The sequence below is a fragment of the Caloenas nicobarica genome, chromosome Z, assembly GCF_036013445.1.
Source record: "Caloenas nicobarica isolate bCalNic1 chromosome Z, bCalNic1.hap1, whole genome shotgun sequence".
NCBI lineage: Eukaryota > Metazoa > Chordata > Aves > Columbiformes > Columbidae > Caloenas > Caloenas nicobarica.
Genome location: NC_088284.1, coordinates 18,294,548 through 18,310,640, shown reverse-complemented (window position 1 = coordinate 18,310,640; position 16,093 = coordinate 18,294,548). Strand labels below are relative to the sequence as shown.

At 38.3% G+C, this 16,093-nt stretch overlaps 1 protein-coding gene across 7 annotated transcripts in view; it reads left to right on the top strand.

Annotated features, from left to right (window-relative positions):
• Nucleotides 1-16,093, top strand: part of ERBIN (erbb2 interacting protein) — a 118,051-nt gene that overhangs the window by 45,858 nt on the left and 56,100 nt on the right. For all 7 annotated transcript variants that reach the window (XM_065657835.1, XM_065657837.1, XM_065657840.1 and 4 more), the window contains 2 exons: nucleotides 5,776-5,973; nucleotides 10,151-10,268. In XM_065657835.1, coding sequence (XP_065513907.1) covers nucleotides 5,785-5,973; nucleotides 10,151-10,268 — 307 coding nt within the window. In that variant the 5' untranslated portion in view covers nucleotides 5,776-5,784. The remainder of the gene's footprint in view (nucleotides 1-5,775; nucleotides 5,974-10,150; nucleotides 10,269-16,093) is intronic.

The following is a 16,093-nucleotide window of genomic DNA, read 5'->3' as shown; positions in this document are numbered from 1 at the left end:
GTGTGGGGGGGTTGGGGTGTGTGGGGGGGTTGGGGTGTGTGTGGGGGGGGTGGTGTGTGTGGGGGGGGTGGTGTGTGTGGGGGGGGTGGTGTGTGTGGGGGGGGTGGTGTGTGTGTGGGGGGGGTGTGTGTGTGGGGGGGGGTGGTGGGTGTGTGTGGGGGGGGTGGTGGGTGTGTGTGGGGGGGTGTGGGGGGGGATGGTTGTGTGTGGGGGGTGGGTTGTCGGGGGAAGGTTGTGTGTGTATGTGTGGGGGAGGTGGGGGGGGGTTGTAGGGGGGAAAGTGGGGGGGGGGTCATGTGTGGGGTGGGGGGGATCGTGTGTGTGTGGGGGGGGGGTTATTGATGATTTTTTTAATCCTCATCCAAACACAGGTACTCCTGTAGTTAAACAAAAATGTTCTATGGGCTTCTGGCAGATCTACAGGTGCTGTTGGGCTGCCAGGTACTTGGATGATGGGGACGGGGTGTGCAGGGAATCATCAGAGTTCCAGGAAAGAGTGATGTTTCACTGGATGTTGCTGTCTCTTCTGGATTAATATATAGTGTGTATCCAAGCTCAAGCTTGCTGTTGATCTTGCATTCTTTCATTGGTCATGGTCTTTCAAGCCATTGCTTTGCTTTTCTGTTTCCAGTGATTTTATTCTATTCAGTAAAAATGTTTCACTGTTTATAGATTGCATTTGATGTAGGTAGCAAGGTTGTGGTAGTGGGAGGGTTGCAGATGTACCTTCTGTGAGAAGGTGTCAGAAGCTTCCTCCATGTCGGATAGAGCTGGTTCCAGCCAGCTCCAAGATTAACCTGCTGATGGCCAAAGCTGTCAGTCAACAATATTGGTAACACCTCTGTGATAACGTTTTTAAGAAAGTGTTAGAAACTGCTGCTCAAGAGCGGCCAGGAGAGAGGAGTGAGAGTATGTGAGAAAAACAGCTCTGCAGATACCAAGGTCAGTGAGAAGGAGGGCAGGAGGTGCTCCAGGCTCTGGAGCAGAGATTCCCCTGCAGCCCATGGTCAGGCCAGCTGTGCCCCTGCAGCCCATGGAGGTCCGTGGTGGAGCAGATCTCCACCTGCAGCCTGGGATCCTGTGCCAAAGCAGGTGGATACACCTGAAAGGGCTGTGATCCCTTGGGGAGCCCCTGCTGGATCAGGCTCCTGGCAGGACCTGTGGCCCCGTGGAGAGGGGCCCACACTGGAGCAGGTTTGCTGGCAGGAATTGTGGCCCCATGTGGTACACATGCTGGAGCAGTTTGTGGAGAAATGCAGCCCATGGGAAGGACCCACATTGGAGAAGTTCATGGAGAACTGTCTTATGTGGGAGGGAGCCCATGCTGGAGCAGGGGAAGAGTGTGAGGAAGAAGGGGTGACGGAGACAACATGTGATGAACTGACGGCATCCCGCATTCCCCATCCCCATGTACCACTCATGAGGATAAGGTAGAGAAATTGGGAGTGATAGCACAGCTTGATGGGCACCTGGCAGCCAGCCAAGGTCAACCCACCACATATGTACAGTACGCTGTCCCTTTGCCCTGGCTTCTCAAATAACTTTTTTCTGGATATTGATTAATTACATAGTCTTCTCCACTTGTTACTTCACTGGCTTTTAGCAAGTGTCAGCCACTGCTTTTAAGAGTGGAGGGCTGATAGCTATAATTAAATCAGAGGCTGGTGATAGTTGCTTCGTCTGCTGTTTGATCAGTTGGGGAGGGGGAAACACGTACCTGAAATTAGAGAACCCTCATTTTGAAAATCAAAGAGTTGATGCTTTTAATTCTTTTATTGGATACTGTGGCCTGCTTGAACAGGTGTCATAACACCTCTTAATCACTTTAGCCTTGCTTATCAATTCTAAAACTTTAAAGTGCTCCAGTCATTCATGGTCTCAAATGGGATAGACTATACAAACTGATATCTACCTATCTAGTTATATAGATATAAGGCAGAAAAAATAAGATGAAGTTTTGACACAGGTTATAGTAAATTGTGTGCAGTTTCATACCAAAACATCTTCCAGTTGTGAACTCTTATCTCCCTCTTGTCTCCCTATGTAAGTATGGTACAACTACCATTACACCATACGTACACTGCCATACTTATATCAGAAAACAATTTTTCTCACAATTTTGAGATTTTGCAGGATAATTAGCCTTTACCGCCATTGAACCCCTAGAGGAAAACCTGTATGCATAGTTGTTGATAACTTCAGGTTATAGGCTGGTCATTGTCCTTTGTCCCATTATGTGTCGTTATTGTGGAATTTCTTTCTTATTACTGTCATAGTTGATATATATGAATGAGTGAAGACCATACTTCACTGAAATGCATATATCTGTTTATTTCAAACCACCTATTTTTGAGTTTACTACAGATACTACGGCTTCTCTGTATCTGAGATGTGATCCTCAAGTAGTCTTGGGAGAGGAGAGGTGAAATAAATGCTAAAAATTATTCACACAGCAAAAAAAATAGAAAGCTGATAATTTATAATTAGGAAACATTTAAACTAGATATTTTTTGAACACTGAATTTTTGGGGGTAATAGATGAAGTCTTCACAAACAGAACACAATTAATTCTCCCTTACACCTTCCAACTTTTGACCGTGCAACTATAAATGTTACAGCTTTTCTCCTTGAGCAACTTACAACATGATAGGTGGACAGACAGACAGATAGGGAGAGGTGTGTGTATCTGACTGTTTGTATACAAAAATGTGTATTGCAGAGGAGTGATGGTGTGGAATACTTGCTGTGACTGTCCTACTACACCCATTTCCTAGCGTTGGCAGACATCTCTGTTGTAGAATACCAGTGCTGAACAATTGTTCATATATGCGTAGAAGTAAAGTTTGAATGAACACAAGACAAATTTGAGTTAAATCGCATTATGTAGTTTCCTACCTTTACTTAAATGGTGCTCTCTTGGTTCACTGGTTTTTGAAGTGTTATAGTTACACTCAAGTTGGTCAGATCTGTGGTTTTGGGGGATGGCTATTTATTTGATACTTGAATATGAGTTTGACTATTTTGGCTTGAAACATGTGCTGTGAGTTTAGATCCTTCAACTGGCATGATAATTGACTGGAGATAAGACCCAACGCTGTGACATTGCACAGGCAATTGCTTACTGATCCATGTTTACAGTGCTGTGGATATGTGATCTTTCAAAAACCCTTTCCTCCCCAACCCTCTCTCCCTCTGCTCCCTGCCTCCCACCCCCTCCCAAAAAAAAAGAAGCTCAAGATACCTCTTACCTAGTTTTCCTAACTTACTCCTTTATTTTGTATGTATATTTTACATTGTTAGGCCTTATGACTCTTGTTGCCTCAGAAACTGTTGAGACCTGACCAAGCAAGACTAGATGTGAAGAGAATAGCCATTGAAAATAGGGGGCAAACAGTGTAATGTATGCTCTTTTTGAGGGATTTGAATAAAAAAGCATCTTACCTTGTTATTTATATGAACCATGTAACAAACTTGCATATTCTGGAAACCTAATGTAATTCTCAGAAGCTGAAATGACTGGATGAAGTGACCTTATAGATGGCTGCAGCAGGTATGATACAGGTGTGTCTTCCCCTGCCATACTTCTCATAGGCAACTCACACGTACAGTCGCTGCTTCCAGTCCTTGTTTCCAAGGTGTGTGTTCTTCTTTTTGTGCTCCTGTTAGAAGAGACTGCTGCTGGTGCTTCTTTCTGAAGTGGTGTGTTTTTCCACAGTTCTGCGGATATCTGGAGTAATAACAAAATGAGATATTTATTTTTGTTAAAGGCTTTTTCTTTTGTAAGTGATGACTGTGGAATTCCTCATGTTTTTTCATATGCATGCTCTGAGGTTTGGACAAGATATGGGTAGCTCTGACCCAGTGAGGACATCAGCTTCTGTAGCACCTTTGGCATCCAGCTATGGGTGGCTGGAGGATCTGGTGCTGGAGCCTGTTCCTGTGGAAGAAGCAGGAGGAGATGATGCTGTCTCTTTTGCTGACTTTCCCATTCTGTGGAAATTCCCGGAGTGGAATTTGTGGTCTCTAAACTCTTTACTTTGCAATACAGTTAAATATTTTGATTTTTAGATCACTTTTTATTTAAATAATATGCCTCAAGTTTTATGGGAAGTATTAAATGTTCTGATAAATAACAAACATTGTAACAAAATCCTAGCAACATTGAAGCATTGTTTAAAAAGGAAGTTTTGACATCCCCCATTCTAATGAAAAGTTTTCTTCTTTTATTGTATGGGTGTAAAATCTGACTATATCCAGCCTGTGTGACAAGTTGTACATATGTTTAGTGAAAACAGTACAGCAATCCCTCTACCTGTTGTCATATAAACTAAAATATCCTGTGAAGTACTTGACAAGCTAGCTGCTCATAGAGGAAAGTCCATGTGCGTGGCTTTTTTTCTTGTCTTAGTAAGAAGAGGGGTGTCACAGTGTGTGACTTAGTATAATGCAGTGGCCATGGTATTTTATTTTCTTCCTGTATTACTAACATACTGTCTGAAAGTTGAAGCGCAGTCTGCTAAATGTGTCTGAAAGTGTATTTTGGCACTTGGAGAAGAAAGTTTCCTGTTACCAATCCAGAAGCTGAAATATAATTTCTGCAATTCCCCCCACAAAAATAGAGATTAAAAAAAATACAAGAAACATATTTTAATTTGGGAGTGTTGGCAGTTTGGGAAAATAAGTACTCGGTGCTGTTTTGGAAAAGTACGTATTTTTAGATGAATTTCCTGAGGAAATGAAGCTTACATGATTGTGTTGTCCATCTGCACATGTTGGTCCTTCCTTAAAAATTGTTGATTTTGTCATCTGATTTCAGCCAAACTTGAAACTTGAAATGACATTTCAAAGATGATTGTTTATTAATTTTGTGAAAATGTGTTACTAATTAGAGAAAGAGACCTAAACTGGTGTTCTTGCCGGGGAGAAAAGGGGCAGAAGATGGCTGGTGTATGCCGTCAGTAATCAGCTAGTAGGTTTGCTCCATTTAGATTTGCTGTCTCCTGTTAAGTAGAAATATTGTAGAAGCCATGGATAGTAGAGGAGACTGTTGTAGCAATGACTGAGTTTAAAGGAAGATACATTTCCATAGCAAGGTGAAGTTTCCATAGTTCCAGTGTGCACAGCAAGATGTGTTAAAGCTTTCCAAACTGAATAGAGTTGCAAGAAGTCATTTCTTTATCTTGGAAACCTTTCCTTTTAAACTGTAGACAGACCAGTTGGTAGAAATCACGCTGATTCTTCTTGTTGTATTCTGTCTTTAAATGAGGTATTTGAAATTAACTTACATTAAATTAATCTTATTAATAGCAACAAAAAAAAATTGCTTTCCTATAGGTATTTGAATGTTCTGTAAAGGGTGGATTTTCTTATCTTAAGCAAAAATATCGTCCCAGTAACCTCTGTAAAGGTAGGCATAAGCTATATTGTAAAAACACAAGTGACACTTCAGAACTTCTGCTTCAAAATTCTCTGCTTCTCTGCAATGTACAGCTGTGTGAGCAAGTGACAGGTTACAGGCTAAATTATGAGTTCACCTTCTGGGGCCTGTAGGTATTTTAACCACATTTAATGCTGCTAAAGATCTGTTATGTTTAAAAGAAAAGAAATACATTTTCTCTCTGCTCCACTCCATGTGTATACAGACACACATGCAGATATGTATACATGTCTTTCTTTTTAAAGTATTTAGCAGCCAGTGAAAGTTTGAGAAATTGCCCAAGTGAATGTTTCTGAAGTTATCTTGCTTTTAAAAATCAATCCATTTCTGTTTTACAGTGCCTGAAAATGACAACAAAGCGGAATTTGTTTGTGCGGCTGGTGCCATGCCGCTGTCTGCGTGGAGAGGAGGAAACAGTCACTACACTTGATTATTCTCACTGCAGCCTGGAACAGGTGCCTAAGGAGATTTTTGCTTTTGAAAAGACCTTGGAAGAACTCTATTTAGATGCTAATCAGATTGAAGAGCTTCCAAAGGTATGTTGGGTAGTTTTCTTTTTAGTTACCTTTATTAACTGTTACTTCATCAGTGTTGTAGAAGTTGATAGTGTCTAGCTTCCCCTTCAGCTTTTAGGCTGCAGTTTGCCAAATATTTTTTTAGTAGATTTTGGTCCCAGAAGCAGCAGCCCTGGTAGAAGGAATGTTTACGCATTCCAGCTTGACTAGTTTGCTAATGAACCGAGATGAAACCGCTCAAGCAACTGATCCAGCCCAAGAGAGGTACACAGCAGAAGAGGCAGGCTAATTTATTTCTGTAGCAGTGTCTCCTCAAACTGATTAACTGTATTCAACTCCCTGCAGCATTATTTTGAATCTCTGATAACACGTGAAGATTAGAAGCAGCAAGATTAATATCTTGTTGTGATTTCTGTGCCCACAAAAGATAGGTACAGTCCAAAGTATTCACTTGAAGTCCTGCTTTCTTCTTCGATCTGTGACTGAAGACACTTTAAGTACCTCAGATTACTGAAGTTCAAAAACTAGAGAGCTGGAATGCCACTTTGATTACATCTTTATTAAGTAAATTAATAGTTGTTTGTTCTGAAATCTGAAGACAAACTGCATGCTGAATAAGCAGTATACTAGAGGAAAAAAATGATAATTTTTGCTAGTGATTCTTTTAAGAAGTATAAAGTGATCATTGCAATAGACTTGTTTCCATTACTAGGTCCTGTCTTGATGGAGTTAAAAACTTAGTAGTTAGATGAAAGACTTAATATTTGAAATTATTTTATATTAGTTGTGTGCAAATCTTCATTGTCATGCAGGACAACTGTAGAATGCTTTGTTAGATTTTTGAAAAGTTTGCTATTTTGCTATAACCACTTCATGTTTTGCTGGTTTGGATTTTTTTGAAAGATAAATGAAACAAATAAGGAAATAATTTTTTGCAGGATAGTAACTTGACAGTTATCAGAAGTCCTGGATTGCAGTAAAGCTGACTTAAACCAGCTGCGTGCTTTTGAAAATCCAGCCTTAAAGGCGTCTCAGAAGCCATAAATGAAAATCTGTAATTGTATGTTGAATAGAGCTAATAACATATAAGTTAAAACTAGACATTTTGTCAAAGTCTGTTACAGTTGAGAAGTTCCTGTATTTTATTTTTTGTCCCTTCCCAAGCAGATATTTCTGACTTAGTAACTTTAGATTTTATTATCTTCCTTTTGACGACTTTATATCGGCCTTTAAGGGTTTTTTTCAGATGATTTCAGAACTTCATTCCTGTGTCTCGTTCTTTATTGGAGAAGAATAAAATTGAATGCTTAAACAGAATACAATACCTTTCTTAGCTAAAAAAGGGAAATCTTCTGAACTCTTCGTGCATTAAATTCCTGTTTCCCAAATCATAAGAACTAAGTGAACATCTTCCTCCCGAACTCGTAATTCTCCAAGAAATTCCTTTTAGTATTCTTAAAAGAGGAAGAAATTCTGTACTGTAGCAATCAAATGGATGCACATTGGTGTTTTAGACAAGAAGCAGTTATTGCTTTTTCTTCCATTTCTACTTACATGCCATTTGATTTCATTTGTTCCTATATGAAATCCTGTTTTGGTACATGAGTAAACTGAGAGGTGGGCAGTCTGCCACTTTCCTTGGTCTAGTCTGAGATTAAATTATCCAAGCGATTAGAAAGACTGCTCAAACATTTGCTTTGTTCATTTTTGCTTTTCTTTGTTGAACTGTAGGGACCTGTAATAGCCTACACTTGCTTCGCGTTAATAAAATAAACGTTATAAGCTTATTTTTGAGAAGCTAAGCTTTTTTTTTTTTTTTCAGCTTTTAAGTAATTTTCGTCATTATTTTTACTACCTTTTCAATTTTCACAATAAAGAAGGAAGGCCTGTAACATTTGAAATGATCCTAGCTGATTTGGAGCCAGAGTTTCAAGCTGTGTATGTCTTTTCCCTAATCTAAACTTTTAGTTAGTCTTTTTAACTCTGAAAAAACCCTCTAATTAAGCCATCTCAGATGAAGGGTGCGGTACTTCTTAGGCTGTCTCCAGCTTTCTGAAGCCTGGTTAAAACGTTCCCACTCTTTCTCTTTCCTCGTTGCCCTTGGTGGTGTGTTCTTATCCCTGTTTTGCATCTGCTGCCCTTTGTATGTGACGACACAACTGGTCTGGGGCTGTCTTGTCAACTTGATCACTGAAATGGGCTGCCAGTGTGTGGGACTGTTATGTGTTTTTGTTTTGTTTTTGTTTGTTTGGGTTTTTGTGGTGGTGGTGTGTTTTGGGGGTTTTTTTTTTGGTTAACCCCAGTCTTTTCAGAACTCCATCAAACTTCAAAAATTGGTTCTTATGGTATAGTTGCATTTACTGAACCACTGGTGTGTAGTCTCTGTTTCAAAAGTGACTGGGCATTTGAAATGCTTTCATCTTGTGTGAAAAGGTACCCTGTTTATCCCAAGTGCCACGGTGTGAATTTGAGCTGAAAAGCTCAAACTGTAGCAGTTTTACTTTTCCCTCTCACTTTTCTGTTCAGAAGAAATTGTAATTCTGCAGTAAAATAGGCCTTAATTATATGACTAGTGGTGTTTACTAACAGTAATGATGACCTACTTAGTCATCGAATGTGCAAACATTAAAAAAATAACAACAAAAGGAACAACTGCAAAGTCAACACCATACAAAACGCCCCTCCTTCCTGTTTTCCTTTAGGAAATTTTGCAAATCCTTCTGCTGCGTTTGCTTTCACCTGGCTAGTCGGGGAAATTGTAATAATTCCAGGAGTCCAGATTATTGTTTTCAGGGATGAGTTTTAAGTATATATTGTTGCTTGAAGTACTGAAATTAAGGAATGGCTCCAAAACACATGAGCTCATCAAAGTTCTCCTGTCTTTCTAATATCCTAAGTAACTTGTAACTCTTCAAAGCCTTAATGATATCAACGAGTACTAACTGGTGCACATTTCAGAGGAATTGGAAACATCAGCGGGCAAGTTAAAGCTCATTCCTTGTACTGTCCATCTTGCTAATTTATGTTGGCTTTTTTTCTGGGGTGGTATATGCAAACATAGCATGAATGGAGCTTATTCAACAGTCTATGGTTGAAATAATGGCCTCCATAACTGAGAGAAATCCAAGAAATTTTGGTAGAACTAAGCCTATTGCTATGATATTGATTTGGATAAATTTTTTTTAGTCATGGAACACTTCCTGGTTTTGTCTGATCTTTTCTCAGAATTCCAAAATAAAAGAACAGTTAGTGCAGGTATTTATGAATTATCTTATCCAAAATTGTTGGAAAGGGAATGTTCATCATAAATTGTTCAGATGAACCTTTTCATCCACTTTCTTACAGATATTATTGTGTGCTATCTGTAAGATTCCTATGTACCATTTAGGGATTTTTCTTCCATTACACTGCTGTTACTTGCCCTGTTTTGTCAATTTGTAAACCTTTTAGGTAAGAATTTTAAGGTACGTTGCAATTGGGAAGAGATCTGGCACTGAGCTAGTATTTGATAAGAAATTGTAATACCTGTATATGGAAGAGATTGTACAGGTTTTTATATCCTTAGCTCAAACTTTCAGTAGTTTTCATCTTAATTCTGTTGGATTTTTTGTACTTGAGCTAGGAAGTTATGGCAAGGAAAAATATTGTAAGATGTAACAGAATAAAATAGTAAGTTTTTAGAGATCAATACCTACTCAAATCCTGTGTTGTAGAACTATTTGAATTTTAAAAATGCATCTATCAATTTAGTTTTCTCTTTTTTGAAGGTACTGTAATTACCTCTGTATCAAATATTATGTCTATTATGGAAAATACAGGGTCTTTCAAAAAGATGGACCCAATTTGAAATCATACTGCTTTCAAATTGGGTCCATCTTTTTGAAATACCCTGTATTTCGTAATGTTTGCAGGGCTATGTAACTATAGGTCACGATTTCTGAGATACTGGAAGGGATTTGTAGGAAGTGTTAAGCATAACTGCTGGCTTGTTGTGGTTGTTTGCAGCTTTTTGCTTTCCTAAGCATTGTAAACTTAGTCAATTTTGAATAAAACTAGTTAAATAAAGTTTTTGTAGTCAAAGAGTCTAAGCAGTCTGGCCTTCAAGCTGCAAGGTCAGAAGTTTAAGGGAATTAAAACCAAAAGCTATGTAGAGGAAACTGGGAGAAATTTGCATTCACTTTTTTCTTTGTTTCAATAGCAACTTTTTAACTGTCAGTCTCTGCACAAGCTGAGTTTGCCAGACAATGATCTAACCACATTGCCAGCATCCATTGCAAATCTCATTAATCTCAGGGAACTGGATGTCAGCAAGAACGGTAAGTCACTTCATTTATTATATTGGTGTAGCTAAAAGGCAAATCACCATTGACTAAGCAAAGACACTAGTGAAAGTATAATTTTTAGAAGCTATACATCTAGTAAATTTTAAATTACTACTCCAAATCACTGCTTAACTTAAAAGATGCTCTTTTATATTCTGGTTGTGATATTTAATTGTATAAAATTGATAGTTTGTACATTGAGATTCATTACTGAAAACTGATACTGTATTTTATATTCTCTCAAAATGCATATGCTCAAATGTATTACTTTTAGTGGCTTTCCTCATCGTTTGCTATACTAGAGAGAGTTTGCACAATAATTTATTTTACTGCAATTCTATTGTTATATTTTGTTTCATATGAATATTGTTTTCAGTTTATTTTAATGAGCTGTCTGAAAATTGGAGTAGGACTTGGCTGCTTTGCTGTCCTGCTCTGGGGATGGTAACTTCTGTCACATGGGGAAAAGTGACTATGGACAATGACTGGTTCACTTGTCTGGCTTGTTAAAAATCTATCATTCTGTGTGAGTCAGCCTTCTATAAATTATGAAACATTGTCAGCCAAGTATTGTGTACAAGGGGTTTTATTAATGATGCTGCTTTGGCAAGCCGGCAGATGTGAGCAACTGTGAGGAAATTGAAGTAACTTATATTGTCATCAGACTTAGTTGTGTGGCTTATTCGAGAGAAAAAAAAGTTCAGTCATGCTAATTGATGAGGATATAATAGTCTTGTCTTACTAACTCAATGTGAAGTAAGGGGACCTCTCCTTGAAATCATATTTGAAAATAAAAATTGCATAAATATGCTAAAGATTTTATCACTTTCATTGTTTTTTGGACAGCTAGCTAATTATTACTCACATAGCTAAATAACTTCTGCTTTATTGAGAAATTGTTCCAGTTGTTTAGGTGTTGGCATTCTCCTTGGTTGTCCATTGTAGCCCAATCTGTACTTAAACTGTTACTTTATTATTTCTGCCTAATGAACACAGCATTTAGTGTGATAAATTGACCTGATTGTCACTGCTCTGTTCCTGGTACGAGTGGATTAATGGTCTTTCTTAAAGAACGCTGGCCTTAAACTTTTACAGTGACACACAACAGAGAAAGAATCATCTTTTTGTCCTAGGCTGAACTGTTGAAAGGATTAACTGTTTCCAACACAAGTTCTCAATGCAGAAGACTTAAAAGCAGCAAAAGGGCATTTGAGTTCTGGAGCTGGCAAATTCCTTTGCTTATGTACATAAATAGGCAGCTGGTCACTTACCAGCTAGAGAGTTACTTGTCTGTCCAAAATGGCGTAACCTTTAGCTAAGCCTTCAGAGAGCTGCTGAAAGAGCACTTGTTCCTCTGAGGCCTATGAAGAATTTTAAGGAAGCAATAGCTGAACCATACACTATGCCAGTAAACTGAAGCTCTGTTTTCTAGGGGTTGTTTTGGTTTTGTTTTTAACACCTTTCAGAGAAATGATAGGACAGAAGATTATTTAAACTATTATCATGTGCCTGTTCTCAGCCTTATCACAGTTTGGATAGTTTCTCTGCCTAGTGTTGCACATCAAAAATAGTCCTGAGGTCACATGCGTGTTTACTTGGTACATCATGTCTCCCACTATTCCTGAAAGCTCTGTAAAACTCAAAACCAAAACAAAACCAACAAATCGGGGTCCTTGTTTGTCAAAAACAAATACAGGGTCCCTGTATTTCTTACCTTACCCTGAGGGAAGAAATAGTGCTGTTTGTTCTGTAATAAATTTGATGTTATTTGAGACTTCAGTTTGTTGGCTTAAGTGCCTTTCCCTTTCTGTTTACCTGTCTACTGTTGCAACCATGGAACATTTTTCTCTTGACAACTGCAAGCCTATTCTATTTCCTTGTGTCTTTTTTTCTCTTGGTAAGAATTTACTGCTCAGTTTCCCACTGTCCACGATTTTTCTGATGTGTGTCTCTAATAGAGCCAAATAAGAGGGGCTTTAATAGTTTTCCAAGACTGTTTTCAAAATTTCTGATTCTTCCTTCTTCTTTGATAGATGTTGAAAGAATAAAGTGCGGAAGCAGTAGACTTGGTGGGTAGTACAGGAATTTCTTTCCCTTAGTTTATTGAAAAAAATACCAACCTGAAGATTAATCACCAACCTTAGTGCAGGATGATGAAAGATGCCAAATTCTAAAATAGAGTGTGCTTTTCAGATTCCTGTGCTTGTGGCAGGGGAAGGTGATAGTTCCTGGTTTTTTTCTTGTCATATCGATATACCCTGTTTTCTTCTGATGTGGATGGAGCTAAATCATAGTGTGCAGATGCCTTTAGATCAAAAAGGCATTTAGTTTTAAAGGTTGTATTTTAGAAGAAGAGTTAGTTAGACTTTAGTTTTCAAATACCAGTGTCCATGAAATTTGATAGGATTTTCGTGTAAGATAGTTGAGCTGTTTGTGGTATAGGCAGAATTGAATGTATTGACCGAAGAGAAGAATTTAATTTTCTGAAGAGCAGAAACAAAAATGAAGAATGAAGCTTCAGTTTTAAAATGTGTTCGAGTTACTGTTTGAATTGCAATCTGGCTCACAGAAGGAGAGCTGTTGCACAGAAAATCATCCAGTTCCAAGTAGTAGTAGGTACGTACACATATGCATGCATAATATTTGATGTTTAGATGAAAGATCAAAATTGCAGATTCTTCGAGGTAGCAGATTGTTACAGAAAAGGTATTAGTCCAAGAAAGCAATCTTTATATGATGTTTTAATATCTCTTAAAAGGTCTTGCCTTTTTAATTTCAGATTTAAATGTGTCTAATTTCATATATACAATATATAAAATTGTGTAACAGAGACACAGCAGATATGCAAGAGTGGATGCTTAAGAGTATTTAATAACATTTAATCAGAGCAAGGATTCATCTCGTTAAGTGTCCTGTCCTCAAGAGTGACAAAAAGCAGAGGTCTAGGGAAGATTTAATAAAATACGGAAAGCCAGCAGACATGCATGTTTCACTGTATGCTCCCAGTGTCTAGCAGCTTCTGGTTTTGTGCCTTCTTGAGCCAGACAGGGTGGGGTTTTTATTTAGTAATCTTTGTTTGACTCCTCCCCTGTCAATATATCTAGTCTTTGCCTGAAGTGATGTACGTCTTGAGGCATGTGCTGAGTTACAAAGTACAAACCTCTAATGATTGTGTGTTCTGGAGTATACAGAAGTCTTTGTACAAGCGTTCGGTTTGGAATTTATTATTCATGGCTGCTGAAGAGGTCATGGCATAGATGCAGCTTAAAATATCAAACTGCTGCCGTATGTGCAGTAAGCATGTAACAGAGTTAGTTTTAGCTCTGCCTTTAGTCTTAGCAATAGCCAATAAATTCTATAGTTTTTTGGTAGCAAGTACATCAGTTGTTCTTTTATGGCATTTTAACCTGATTCTTTCCAGGTACGCTTCAGCTTTGAAAATTTTACCTGAAGCTTGATGCTGTCCTAGTCACAAAGATGAAATGATACTTGAGCAAAGGTTACAATAAATAAACTCTGTTTCTATACCAGAAATTACATCCTGGATTCTAGAAAGCATCAAGAGATGCCCTTATCTCCGAGTCCTACTGGCTTACGTCCTGAAAAGAACTTGCAGCACACAGAATGTTAAGACCCACCCAGAAAACTGAGTGTTTATTTATGAAGCTAAAATAAAATTTAAAATTTTAAAATCCTCTGTGGCCAAGTTATTTAACGTATCAACAGTTGTACAGGGGGAAAAAAAAACAAACCACAGAAAAACCACCAAAAAACCCCCACACAACAACACTCTTCGCCCCTAAATCTGTCTCTTTCAGGGTTTCTTAATCTTTAGGGGACAATAATTTCCTCGTGGCTCTGGGATGCCAGCCTTAGCCTGCACCTAGCACAATGTGGAAGGCTGTCAAAGAAATATTTTTACCTCTTCTTTGAGGAAGGGAAAAGCATTCATATAAAGTGTGTGATGACAAATATAAATAGGCAGAAGAGTTAGCTTTACAGGTTACTAGAATCAAGTGATTTGAAAGGCTGAAGCATGCCATGAGATGACTGCCAGGGAAAATAGGCTTTCCTGGAAGGCTGGGAAATGTGCTTGAAATCACTTGTGACTATGAAATTAGCATAGTGGGCAACAGTGAGATGGTCTGTTTTTCCCTGGTTGCAGGTGGTAAAAGAACAAAGATTTTTTAAGTTCTGTATTATTCGGGCCTTTGGAGGATTAAACAGCAAGAAAATAACTAGCAAGATGAAAATAAACATGGTGTTTTGGAAAGAAGAGTGTCTTCAGTAGTCTGTTAGATATTAAGACATGATTCTCTTTCACTGCAATGTTGCAGCAAATTTAAACATGTCAATTTGTCAGTCTGTGTTGCAAGGAATGTTCATGGAAAAATACACAAACTAAACCGAAGAAAACAAACAAAATCACCCCCCGCCCCTTGCCGCAGCTATGTCTGCCTATAAAATTATTTTAAGTAATTTTAAACAATGTTGTTAACAGATGCAAATTTAGACCAAATATGTTTTCTTCAGTGTTTTTAAATCATCTGCTGATTTGGCAAAATAGCTTTAGTATGCTGTGTGCCAGAAGTTGGTGAGTTAGAAGATGAGAATTCAGGAGAGTATCTAGTCTTATGTTGCCCATCTGGTGCATTTAGGAATATGGTTTTCAAAGGAAATGAGAATTATTCATAGTTAATAAGGAGACAGATCCAAGTTTTATTTTCCACAGGGAGAAGTAAGAGAGGAAGATCATGAATACAAAAATAACTTGCTGTAAATTTGCTTTTTCTCTGTGTCTACTGGGATGGATGGGGAAGGGCAGATGGGAGCAGGAGTTTTATATCATCCATGATAGTGAAATAAAAGATAATTGATCTGCTGCTGACTCTTGAGTCTGTAGCTTTACTATAATGTATTATCACCTAGAGGTCATAAATTTATCCTAAATGTAGGCAGCTATTCTATTTAAAGTTCTTTATTCAAGTGTTTAGTGTTTTTTCTTAAACGTATTGTCTGTCTTTGCAGAATTAAATGATTTCTGTGTGTAAGAGAGGATGTGAACAGACTAGAATTTCAATGCAGTTGAAATAAGTTTAATACAGATCTCATCATGGACTCTAAGACATTCTTGTAACACAGAAAGGGCACTGTAGAAGTAATTATGGGGTTTTTAGGGATGGATTTGCACGTAAAATCAGAATGTACCTTTGTGTTTGTAAAGGGATGTGCTTTGAGTGACAGTCATCATGTATCAACCAAAAGTAACTGGATAGACCACACTGAATTTGCTACCCAGGGTGGTAGGAGATTGGAGGAAAAAAGCAGAGCAGCTTTATGTGTTTATGTTACACTTCAGTTTCAGGTTACTCGGGCAAGTCACTCCAGCCATGAATTAGACATAGCTGGAAACAACCCGAACCTTGGTAATTGTCCAGGACAGCATTATGAACAAAACTGCTGCCCACAGCCATCCCAGTGTTCCACATTTTGCAATTTTACCCTGTCCTGGCATGTTTAGGTTTGTGTAAATCAGTATGTCAGGCATGTCTTCAAGAAGTAGCATTACTGGTTTAAATTTTTTTTTTTTTTTTTTTTCCCCCAGAGAAAAGGCATTTAGGAATCCATATTGCTATTCAGACTCCTTTTCCTTTATATTGTGTAAGGAATGTGGCTAGAGTATCCCTGGAGATACCTTACTCTAAAAATTGAAGTTCTTTCAGACGATTTGAAGATGAATGCTTGGAAGACTCCTGTCGGCTTGCTGGAGTATCGTAACTGTGCCAGTGCATGTGTATAAAAGGAATAAAAAGCCGTCA